General features: G+C 37.6%; 1 protein-coding gene across 1 annotated transcript; it reads left to right on the forward strand.

Annotated features, from left to right (window-relative positions):
- The first annotated feature begins 573 nt into the window (after window positions 1-573).
- Window positions 574-5,623, forward strand: LOC143731141 (uncharacterized). The gene is made up of 8 exons (XM_077221801.1): window positions 574-785; window positions 968-1,082; window positions 1,194-1,381; window positions 2,504-2,527; window positions 2,707-2,824; window positions 2,945-3,132; window positions 4,610-4,691; window positions 4,806-5,623. Exons 1-8 carry the CDS (start codon window positions 722-724, stop codon window positions 4,855-4,857), a joined length of 831 nt encoding a protein of 276 aa, XP_077077916.1. The 5' UTR covers window positions 574-721; the 3' UTR covers window positions 4,858-5,623.
- The last annotated feature ends 7,412 nt before the right edge of the window (window positions 5,624-13,035 follow it).

Below are 13,035 nucleotides of genomic sequence, written 5' to 3' on the forward strand. Positions count from 1 at the left end.
CAGTAAGAGAACTAGTGGAGGTATACTATTTTATCAACTGTTGTTGAAACGATAAAAAATAAAATGTATATAATGAGTCACATTGTCTCTCTCTCTCTCTTGACTTTAGGCTTTCGTTTTCATTTAGGCCTATTAAATGCGCTGCTCTCGAAAGACACTGACGAAGATTATTTAGGTCTGCAGCTTTTGAAAACTCATATCCAATAACACTGCTAAAAATGCGCCCTTAAGTGATTATGTTCAAGGCAATACTCCGATTAAACTACGAGGCTCATGCATGCCTAACGTTAATGCGATTATGCACATTAGCAATAAACAATGACAGTAAAATGGAGTGCTGAGATTTTTAATGTATGCTAAGCATATTACTTTCACTAACGTTACCTGTTTCCCTACCTGTACCTTAATTATTTCATTCTCGGAGAACAAGTGAACAATTGCAGACAACACAGCTTACAATAACATTCACTGAAAATTGCATGTAAATGGGAGTGAAGATGTTTGCTTATATTGTAAACATTTTAATTAGAACGGATTATTGTCAATATCTTCCACTCATCAGTCATCTTTTTATTTCCCCGACTGAGATGTCTGTGGGCCTAGGTGACGAAGAAAAGTGATCGCAGAGGGTGGTGAGCTTTGTGGGCTAAAAGACCTCCCTCAACATAGACCCTTCAGCCCAGCAGAAAGTTTCAGAATTAGAAGTGAGCAACAGAACAAGATGAAGTTCTCTCTGTTTTCTGCTGTTCTTTTCACTATAGGATGGATGAGTGTTGTAGGAAAAGGTGAGATTCGATTATTTTAATTGCTGAGCTCTTTGTTTAAATACTGTGGTTTTGACCTCAGTAACTTTCACTTGACTGAAATGTACAGAAGTTGAGCTGACATTGTATCTTCATGAGAGAGATTATGTGTCTGTGAAAGGAATGATTATTTAACTGAATACAATGATGTGCTTCTCCAATAGGTGTTGATGGTCCAATAAACTGCTGTCTTACTGTGAAAGACACCAAAATACCAGTTGAAAACATTGTGAAATATGAGATGCAGGATCCACCATTGTGTCATATCAGAGCTGTAAGGCATGCACAAGGTTGTTATATTATAGGCCTTTTACAATTTGAAAGTTTCATTTATTTGTAATTATTTTTGGTTGGATTATTAAACAACAAGTATTTTATTTCCATATTCAGATTCTACACCAAGAGAGGCACAGTTATTTGTTCAGATCCAGATAGCAAATATGCTAAGACAGTAATGGATATAGTGGATGGAAGAACGACAACAAAACCTACTATGTGCTATACCAGTACAACAAACACGATCCCAGCTGTAACTACAACAAACAAAACACCGGGAACAAAGACTGAGATCAGCACGAGTATGTATGTTTTAAAATACAATATTAAAACGATTTATGTATACATTTGCATATTTACAGATTCATAACTGTGGAGAACAACATAATATGCTCTTCTCCAGACCCGTTCTTAGTCTCGGCTTGCAACGCCACTCCCGCCCCCATGGGCCGGATACATGCATCTATTTGCTCCAGTAGTTTTCCCCAGAAATGGCTAACCCTGTGAGTTCCTCCGTCACCCCTGCGGCAGTCAGACGTTTCGAAGCGTCTGACGCCAGGCCTGAACTCGTATGCATTGTGGAACCTGTGTTATGCTGGGTGTCCATATGTAGCGCTTCCTGCGGCGACCCCATATGTGTATTCCTCCACGATCAGCTCCCCTGCGGACGATCTGGTGTCTTTCCCTTGACAGAGTCTCTGCTGGTGTTCTTTCCCCCTATTTCTAGGCTGGAACCACCCCAGAGACTGCCATATGTTGTACTACCCTGATTGGTTAGTCCATATGTGTATCCGTCACAGTGCCTCCCTCCAGGGTAGGATGTGGCTTCCGCAGCGTTCCCTTCCCCAAGGGCACGCTTTCCCAGCGTTATCCAATAAGTCACACTGAGTGGGTCTTGCGGAACAGCAGTGACTGACCTTTTCTGCTTAGAGCTCCTACTTCTGCTCAACACTGCGGTCAGGCCAGGAGGCTCAATCTGAGCGCTGGAAGGGCCAGCAGCCGTGGCGTTTTGGTAGATATTCCCATTAGTCAGAATCACTTCTAACTCACTTCATAGTGATCTGGCGAAGGGGAACGTTTCGGTAACGTATGGTAACCCTTGTTCCCCGAGGAGGGAACGGAGACGTGAGTCCCTTCGCCAAAGTTGCTGAGCTTCCGCTGTACGGCCGAGTCACAGGTCCGGCTCCTCAAGGATGCGAGGCACCTTCTGCTCATTATATGCTTGCGCCGCGATGCACAGCAGCTGGTGCAATTATCGCATGCCAATGTGCATTGGCTCTTTTAGTTACACGCAAAGTAGATAGGCACTTGCAAGCGATCCTCATTCGTCAGAATCATTTCTGACTCACGTCTCTGTTCCCTCCTCGGGGAACGAGGGTTGCCATACGTAACTGAGACGTTTTCTGCCGTTCTTTTCTCTATAGGATGGATGGGTGTTGTAGTAACAGGTGAGATTTGATTATTTTAATTGCTGAGCTCTTTGTTTAAATACTGTGGTTTTGACCACAGTAACTTTCACTTGACTGAAATGTAGAGAAGTTGAGCTGACATTGTATCTTTATGAGAGAGATGTGTTTGTGAAAGGAATGATTATTTAACTGAATACAATGATGTGCTTCTCCAATAGGTGATGATGGTCGTCCAATAAACTGCTGTCTTACTGTGACAAACACCAGAATACCAGTTGAAAACATTGTGAAATATGGAATGCAGGATCCACCATTGTGTCATATCAGAGCTGTAAGGCATGTACAAAGTTGTTATATTATATTACAATTTGAAGGTTTCATTTATTTGTAATTATTTTTGGTTGGATAATTAAACAACGAAAACTAAAACATAAAGTATTTTCTTTCCATATTCAGATTCTACACCAAGAGAAGCATAGTTATTTGTTCAGATCCAGATAGCAAATATGCTAAGAGAGCAATGGCTATAGTGGATGGAAGAACGGCAATAAAACCTACTATCCACTATACAAGTACAACAAACACAATCCCAGCTGTAACTACAACAAACAAAACACCGGAAACAAAGACTGAGACCAGCACAAGTATGTATCTTTTAAAATACAATATTAAAATGATTTATGTAGACATTTGCATATTTACAAATTCATAACTGTGGAGAACAAAATAATATGCTCTTCTCCAGATCCGTTCTTAGTCTCGGCTTGCAACGCCACTCCCGCCCCCATGGGCCGGATACATGCATCTATTTGCTCAAGTAGTGTTCCCCAGAAATTGCTAACCCTGTGAGTTCCTCCGTCACCCCTGCGGCAGTCGGACGTTGCGAAGCGTCTGACGCCAGGCCTGAACTCGTATGCATTGTGGAACCTGTGTTACGCTGGGTGTCCATATGTAGCGCTTCCTGCGGCGACCCCATATGTGTACTCTTCTATGATCAGCTCCTCTGTGGACGATCCCGTGTCTTTCCCTCCTATAACTAGGCTGCAACCACAGAGACTGCCAAATGTTGTACTACCCTGCTTGGTTAGCAGGGTATCCATGACAGTGCCTCCCTCTGGGGTAGGATGTGGCTTCCTGGGTAGGAAAGGGTCAGCAGCCGCGGCGTTTTGGTAGATATCTCCATTCGTCAGTCTAGACTTACTCGTAGTGACTGACGAAGGGGAACGTCTCGGTTACGCATGGTAACCCTCGTTCCCCGAGGACGGAACAGAGACTTGAGTCCCCTCGTCACAGTTGCTGTGCTTCCGCTGTACGGCCGAGTCCGACAGGTCCGGCTCCTCAGCAGGAAAAACAAGGATGCGATGCACAGCAGCTGGTGCAATTATGCCAATGTGCTTTGGCTCGTTTAGTTACACTCGAAGTAGATAGGCTCTCGCAAGCGATCCCCATTTGTCAGAATCACTTCTGACTCAAGTCTCCATTCCCTCCTCGGGGAACGAGGGTTACCATACATAACCGAGATGTTTTCTATGTCCCCTCAGAGCTGTGAGGCATGTCCAAAGTTAATATAATATAATCATAATATAACATTTTGTCCAGATTCAGTAATAAATTGGTAGATAACTGAATGATGAGAGCTAAAAAGTCAAGCATTTTTCTCATGTACAGGTTCCGCACCACAAAAAATATAATCATTGTTCAGATCCATAATACATTTGGGCTAAGAAAGCAATAAATGACGTGAATGGAAGAAGGACACAGACAAAGGAACGTTCCAAAGAACCTTTTATGTATGAGACAAGTACAGCAAACCCAATCACAACTAGAATACAAAGGACCACCACTGAGAGTAACATAACAAGAGCAAACTCTTCTGGGATAACATTCAAACCTAGGCTGGATGGTTTGTTTGATTTTATTTTATTTTATTTTTTATGTGGATTTTTTTTTTTTTTTTGATAACAGGTCTTTGACATAGACGATGTTTAGACCTATTTTAACATGTAAAACAATGTTTTTGTGAAATGTGGCTTTGCCTCTACAACCAAAGACTACTGCTTAACAGCAACAACAACTAAACTTAAACATTTTTAAATCTAAAATTTTTTTTCTCTCTAACAGGAAATGGGGGTCCAGAAAGCTGCTGTAATATTGTGACAACCACCACAATGCCAGTTAAATCCCTTTTGAAAATTCACATCAAGTAAGTTCAAACTTATTCACACAATATGAAGTTGTGATACCCAGATGCAGTAATAATTATTTAATTAAACCATGACAGCGTAATAGTCAAATTTTTTCCTTATTCAATTTACAGGTCTCGCGGCAAGAAAGGGCTCCGCAGATTCCAAACAGGGGTTTGGCAATAAAGCTGCACGGTTTTTGTATAAAGAATGAGCAAGCTGAAAACTCAAGTTTTTACTTTTCTATCCAACAGCCTATAAAACTTATCTTTGAAAACTTTTTTATGGCTTTTTATGCCAGTATACTGATATTAACAGGATGACTGAATAACTTTTAAATCTAACTCCAATTATTTTGCCTGATTTGCCTTAATCTTTATATTCACGTTTTGTGTGATGCCTTGTATTTTGTTTATTGTTTTCTTAATTTACTTAATCAAAAATATATGAATTAGCAACATCTTGTTCATATTATGTTTTGCATGCTATTGGCTACATAATAAATGGTCAAATATAGAGTGCCTGATGCCTGAGTTAGATGTGTATGTAACATCCAGTGCCTGTAAACTTTATTTTGATGCAGCTTAAAGCTTTGAGTGAACTATTATTTTATTATTTTATCCAGCAGTCGGATTACATCAAACTTCCTTTTTTAAATAAGACAAGTTCCATTCATAAACTTACTGTCGTGAAAAATATGAAGTAACATTATGTAGACAGCATGTATGTTAAATGAAATAATAGCTTTTACTTCTTATTGAACTAAAGTTAGTTGTTAAAATATTGTCTGTATACAATATTTAATTGTTATTTATGCTGTGTATTAATTTTGACCCAATAGTAAAATTTTGTAGAAATACTTTAATAAAAAAAATAGTGCCATACTGCCAGTGAGCAAGCTAACGGTTGCATTGAGAAATTGAGAAACACATACAAATTATTATTATAAATAAAAAAATATGTAAAACACTATGTAGTATTTAAGCATTTAACTTTTTTTTAAAAGGTATTTTCCTTAAAACTTATAAGCATATAAGATGACTTATAAGACTTATAAGCATATATATATATATGCTTATAAGTGTAATCGATATTACAGTAATCGGCGAGTAATCGGCGAGTAATCGATGACAGGATTTGTATTACTGGGGTGAACAATTAATTTAATACATTAGTGCGGTATCAGTTCATTTACTTAAGTATGGAACTTCAATACTTTTTCCACAACTGCTGAAAACCTGCTTCTCAGTTCCAGAACATGAAGTATTAACAAGCATTTTGACCGTAACTATAATTATAATACAACTCTAATATTTTCCAGTGACTCAGGTCAAGATGATGCAATTCTGGTCAGTGAATACTGAAACTTTAGACATATGTACATGGCACCCTGGCTGCTCTTTGGTTTACTAGAACTTAGTATGTACTGCATAATAATGTGCATCATTGCTGTCACTACTTCCTCTAGCCGAACAGAGTGTGATCCTGTGGTCTGCCATCTCTCATCTACACCAGAACTCTCTACAAATAGCTCAGAGGACATCGTACACCCTGTTTCTTTAATGTGATTTTGAAACAGGAAATGCGCATGTGGTTATTCATTTAGGGTTACATATTTACTTTCATATAAGACCAGAAAGAACCACTGTAGTAAAAAGGGCAGTAGTAAACAAACTCATAAATGTTAACCTTATAAAATGCCAAACATTTGTATAATAGCATTAGCTTTATACATTTGATCATCTAAATGCCGTAAAGAGAAAAATGACATCTCAAAACCGCTTTACGTGTCTCTGTTTAAGTGTAGGTGAGTGCTGGGTGGGAGCTGGTTTTGTTTTAAGGTCTCATTGAGACGTGGAAGATCCCATAAAGGCTGAATAAAACGTTTGTGGTTTCATGATCACAGCCCCTTTAAGCCCTCTGTAATTTCCACACACGTTTAACAGACCCACATTTTATATCTATTGCTCACAAAGTGCACAAAGCGTCAATTTTTAGATGCATGCAAACTCATTTTTGGCTTTTCATTTTATTTTGCCATTCAATTCAACTTCAAAGCTTTTTCTATCTATAGTTTTCCTGTTGCTTGTGACATTGCTGTAAACATCGCGTAACATGAGTCAAGCAAATTCTATTTAGAAACAGAAGTTTGTGAATGTAGTCAGGACTAGCTCTACATACAGTGCATTTACAATGAAGTTCCATTGCATTACCACATTTTTGACATGGTAGCATGGAAATACCATGTTTCTTGGACACTATGACTCTTTGAAGTACTATGTAAATGGAAAACAAATACTTTCTATGGACCCCAGATACAAATTAGCACTTGCTATAATCTTTTTAAACAATTATTCTTTCAACTTAAATGGTCTTTTACCACATTTTTTAACATGAAGTTTAACTTGCCGATACTTGAAATTCACTAGCATTTTCTGAGGGAAAATTATTTCTAAAAATTCATTTCTAAACTTTTTCAGTGTAGATTAATATTGTTATCATTTAGAATCAGTACCTATATATAATTACTAAGATATCATCATTGTGTCAAGAGTGGTTGCTGGAAGAAGAGGATGAAGATTCAGATTCCGACACAAAGTTTAATGATGCCGACCCAACGAAGGACACACACAAAAGCAACTTAGACTGAACAGAGAATGAATGTGAGGGATCGACTTATATAGCAAACACAAACGAGGATGATTGATAAAACACAGCTGACACAATTGAACTAATAATGAGAAGCGGGAAGACTGAACAATGGATCACATGATGAGAATGAAAACAAACTAAAAGTCCATCATAATGACACTAAACTGAACATAATGGTGACACATTGTACCATGCTACCCCACTTTTTAAGAGTCCATTTATTTATTTAAATACCTGATAATGATTGTTTAAGTAAGACAAACCCTCAAAATGAAATAATAATAATAATAATTGTTATTATTGATGTTAAATTTTAAAACCAAACCAGGGACAGAGGCTGCAAATGAGCTATTACATATCTAAATCTATGTAAATAGAACATGTATTCAACTGAATTGCCACTTGGACCAAAACTGTAGGCCACGATGAACTGAATTTAGTCATGTTGAATGCTCATTGTGAATTCTGTAACCCCTTATTTTCCTCTATGTGGTTGAGTGCATCTCTTTCTCTCTCACTTTTGGCTTCCACTCATCAGTCATCTTTTCCTGTCCCCGACTGAGGTGTCTGTGGGCCTAGGTGACGAAGAAAAGTGATCGCAGAGGGTGGTGAGCTTTGTGGACTGAAAGACCTCCCTCAACATAGACCATTCAGCCCAGCAGAAAGTTTCAGAATTAGAAGTGAGCAACAGAACAAGATGAAGTTCTCTCTGTTTTCTCCCGTTCTTTTATCTATAGGATGGATGAGTTTTGTGGCACCAGGTGAGATTTGATGATTTTAATTCCTGAGCTATTTGTTTAAATACTGTGGTTTGACCTCAGTAACTTTCACTTGACTGAAATGTAGAGAAGTTGAGCTGACATTGTATCTTTATGAGAGAGAGTATGTGTCTGTGAAAGTAATGATTATTTAACTGAATACATTGATGTGCTTCTCCTAAAGGTGATGGTCATCTACCAAACTGCTGTCTTAAAGTGAGCCACACCAAAACACCAGTTGAAAATATTAAGGATTATACAAAACAAGAGTCATCAGGAGTATGTGCCATCGAAGCTGTAAGGCAAGTTCAAAAGTTATTATAATATATCACAATTTGATTTTTTTGGAGGGTGGTTAATTAAATGATGAAAGCTAAAACATCAAGTATTATTTTTTCTCCATCTCCAGATTCCGCACCAGAAAAGGTGCATATATCTGTTCAGATCCAAATGACAGTTGGGCTATCAAAGCGATAAATCACGTGAATGAGAGAAACACGATCAAGGAACCTTCTAAAGAACCTATGTGCTATACAAGAACAACAAACATGATCCCAACTGTAACTACAACAAACAAACCACCGGAAACAGAGACTGAGACCAGCACGAGTACAGCAGCATCACGAATAATTATGATAATCAAAACATCTAGACCAAAGACTGTGACCAGCACGAGTACAACAGCATCACGAATAGTTACGACAATCGAAACATCTAGACCAAAGACTGAGACCAGCACGAGTACAACTGCATCACAAATAGTTACGACAATCGAAACATCTAGAACAGAGACTGAGATCACCAAAACAACAAGCCAAAAGACTTCAGTGTCCAAAGAAAACCCAGAATCTTCTTTGAGTCCTGTGACAACATGTGGGACAGGTGGAACAACTTCATCATCAACAGAAACAAGACGTGAAACACCTGGAATAGGCGCAGTTACACATCTAACCACATTTAAAACAATGGACAACACAGGAACAACCTCTAGAGTGATCAACAAAACTTGGGTCAGGACGACAAAACTGTCAAAGTTAATAGAAAATGGAAAAGAAAAAAGGAGAAAAAGAAAAGGGGGGAGCAAAAGTAGACTTAGAAAATTTCAGATGGGTATAGATTTCAAGAATAAACATGGAAAAAACTGAACAATCTCACACACACGCACGCACGCACGCACGCACGCACGCACGCACGCACGCACGCACGCACGCACGCACGCACACACACACACACACACACACACACACACACACACACACACACACACACACACACACACACACACACACACCAGTAAATTTGAACTTGAGGCACTACAGTATCATTTAGTCCTAGTCAACTAATTTTCAGTTGTGAATGACAGAAATGTTACGATTTTCGACCAGTTCAATTGTGTGGTGAGGATCCAAATGAGAGTGTAATTTAAATAATTTGCATGATTGTTGTTTGTTTAATAAATTAATTCAAAAAATATTTGTAAATATAAATAAAATGTTGATTCATATCTTTATTTCTATTACAATAACCAATAAATATAATAAATGTATATTGCTGGATGTTTTTGTTTTTTTCATTTGTAGACATACTGTTTTACAATTCTTTAATAGTTCTTAAATTTTATTGCTTTCAAAATGTTCCACAATTAGGATCTTTACAAAAAATAATGTTATAGACAAGTCTTAAGTGATGGTCATAGTTGGATGATCTGAAACTGATGTGATGGAAAACAGGCCTTCATAATATCAATATCTTCCTACATCGAGGAGTGCAGTGTCACATTATCCCCACATGGTGACAGACTAACCTAGAGAACCGTTTCGAACTAACTCCAGCATTTAGCAAACCATGAGAATGCTCAATCAGTCAGTTAACTGTTTTACACCAGTAGAGTTAAACTCATTGTTCATGTACTACAGGATAAAGCTGATGTAAAACCTTGGAAACAGCTGAAAATCAACTGAATTGTCTTGAATTGAAAAACTGAATATTTTTCTGTGTGAGTTTCTCTGTTAGGCCTACTGGTACTGCAGCAGTTCCACAAAGAAGGCAGTGCATTTCAAACTTAAACTTCAAGCTATAATAGTCTAAAGGGAGAACGTCTCATTCTCAGTCTCAGTAGGGTGATAATAATACAGTTTTACCGCTAGCACTCTGGAAGTTTGGAAGACTCTTTTTTTCCTATGTATATGCTATAGGCCTACTTCATCCCACTTGCTCCAGACAGACACAAAGTGATCAATGTACATTAAGGTAAAATAATGTAATTAGATCAGCACAATAATGTTGATTTCAGACACAGGAGCTGGGGCGTCTTGTTTTGTTTCTTGATTTTCTCTCTGTTTGTACGGGCACGCTTGTTGGATCACCAGTTGTATGGCAGATAGAAATGAGATTCTTAATAAAGCTTGCGATTGGAATGAACATTGCAGGAAATTACAATCAATACTTGGCTTCTGATACTCATCCGATATGAACCCTTTTATAAGATGAAAAAATTGCATTACAAAATGTAGGAAACACAGTTAAACTGAAAAACAGAGGAGAAGCCTGCTGTTATCAAAGATTTAGATCTTGAAACAAGAGTTAAACAAAACAATTGTACTGATTGAGATCAAATCTCGCAGGATGGAGAGATTCACACACACCTGGTTTGAGATCAGATCTCATTGAGCTTCTCTTTTTTTCACCCTGTATATCTGTGGACGTTATGACTGGAGGCCCAGCTGCATTTTGTACATAAAAATAAGTTGTTTTTCTCCAATAACAACAACGCTGAAATGAACGATCGATATTGTTTATATCACGGCTGTGAAAAATCTCACATTAATGTGTGAACATTTACAGCATTCTCCTTCACATTCATGTGGGCAGACACACATTGACACATAGAGCGGTTTTTCTCCTCAGATTTTTTTATGGCTCGCCTGAGCCGAGATCCTCGTAAATCTACAGACGGGAAATAAATGCCAACAGCCCTTTGCCTGAGTTGGTCAGGCGAAAATGAATGGAATAAAACAGGGTTTAATAGCACAGAGCAGGTAATTACCTTCTCTGGCCTGCTCGTCCGTGAAATATGATAATATTGCACACTAATAAGACAGACCCAAACTCCCAGTGCCCATCCACAGGCGTAGGGAAGGGTCACTATGTTTTGCAAGTCATAAGGGGGTATTCTTTTTGTGGGGGGTTTTTATTAAGTATTTTGACGTCTGTCAACATTTATAAGAAATGATGAGGCCCGACTCAGGCAGTTAAAACTGATTACATTAAATATGTATTAAGACAGATCACATCCAAGTCAGCTCTGATTATTACTGACTTTATGGTAGGCTATAAATAAATACAAATAAAAAAAACACACAGCACAAATATTTTCTGTTTTTAACAGGATTACCAAATGAGACTTTTTGGGGGGTAAAATAATAATAATAATAATAATAATGATAATAATAATACTTATTATTATATTTTAATTGGACTTCATATCAGATAATGTGGGTTAGTGTTACGGAGGTAAAGTGTGTAGTACTTGGTTGGTCATGTGATCTTAAAATGGTGGCGTCTATGAGGTGGGACCACTCGTATGCAGAATAAAACAGCTTTTTTTTATGCCTCTGCACACTTAAGTCAATTTACATATTGTTTAAAGTCACCATAAAATCAAGATTGACAATTCTTTTTATTTTATTTGTTGTTTGTTTGTTTTAATAGAATATTGCAGCATTTATTATAAATGATTTATCTGTCTCATTATAATTTTTTAAATCATGTACCCTCGTACTTGAGAGATCTTTAATTAAAATAACGTACCCATAACTTCCCCTCCCCCATGCAACAATCATCTTCTCTGATGATGTGTTTTCTGTCTCGAGGGCGGGACAACCCGTCACTCACATGAGATCACAGCAATAGCAAACCACAATGACCCAATCAATTCAACATGGACAAAATCAAGTCCCCCCCCTACATCCTTCTTGTTGGAGAAGCTGTTTCACTCGGATATGTCACAATAAGGTTAGGTAAGAAAAGTGTATCACAAATTCTATTTCTATTACTAGCCTACTTGTTTCTTTAGGTGTTGAACTGGGTTTTTTTATTATTTTTTTTACATGTGCACCCAAAGTATATCAGTACATTATCATTTTGTACTGAAGAAAACATACTACAAAGAACATGAAAGATAACATGTAAGGAGTAACGTGTGTGCGTGTGTGTGTGTTATACGGAAAGACAGCACAACTTGTGCTGAGCACATGGTTTTAAGGCCTGAAGGAGATGCACTCATGGGACAGAGCTTAACCTGAGAGACAGCGACAAGATTGATTTGTCTGACACAGGGAGATTACATTCAGTGACTCACCTGTGTTAGGCAAGGGCACAGGCAATCGAATAGCAAATACACAACAGCCTGACCAGCCACAGAACCTCAGAATCAGTATAATTATATTAAATATGTTTTATTAATGACCCTGTAGGTCCCACTTTATATTTAGTGGCTTTAAGTACTATGTACGGTACTTACATTGAAATGAATAATTTGATACAATTGACTTATTGTGTACATACATGTTTTTACATTCCAGTTATATTTTGAAAAAAACTGTGTGTAATTACAGCTGTAATTAATTTATGTAATTACATTTATAATTACACAGCTGACCCTTCCCTTACACCTTAACCTACCCTTAAACCGACCCATACCACCACACCAGCCCCTGAACACAAGACGTACATTGTAATTAATTTTCGACGTAAGTACATAGGACTTAAAGCCACTTAATATAAAGTGGGACCAAACTGTATTATTTACTTAAATTTTCTTATATATTTTATATTGTTTTTATTTACTTTTATTTTACATTTTAGAATTGTAGTTGATGTGTATTAAACTATACACTGTCACTGTGTATAGTTTATTATTATGTGTTATATTATAAAATTGTATTGTTTAATC

This window comes from Siphateles boraxobius, unplaced genomic scaffold (genome assembly GCF_051911475.1).
Source record: "Siphateles boraxobius isolate OS27281-9 unplaced genomic scaffold, OSU_SipBor_1 86, whole genome shotgun sequence".
Lineage (NCBI taxonomy): Eukaryota > Metazoa > Chordata > Actinopteri > Cypriniformes > Leuciscidae > Siphateles > Siphateles boraxobius.

Coding starts and splice junctions, on each gene's coding strand:
- LOC143731141 (XM_077221801.1), top strand. CDS start 722: ATGAAGTTCTCTCTGTTTTCTGCTGTTCTTTTCACTATAGGATGGATG. Junction 786..967: donor GATGAGTGTTGTAGGAAAAG/GTGAGATTCGAT, acceptor CTTCTCCAATAG/GTGTTGATGGTCCAATAAAC. Junction 1,083..1,193: donor TGTCATATCAGAGCTGTAAG/GCATGCACAAGG, acceptor TTCCATATTCAG/ATTCTACACCAAGAGAGGCA.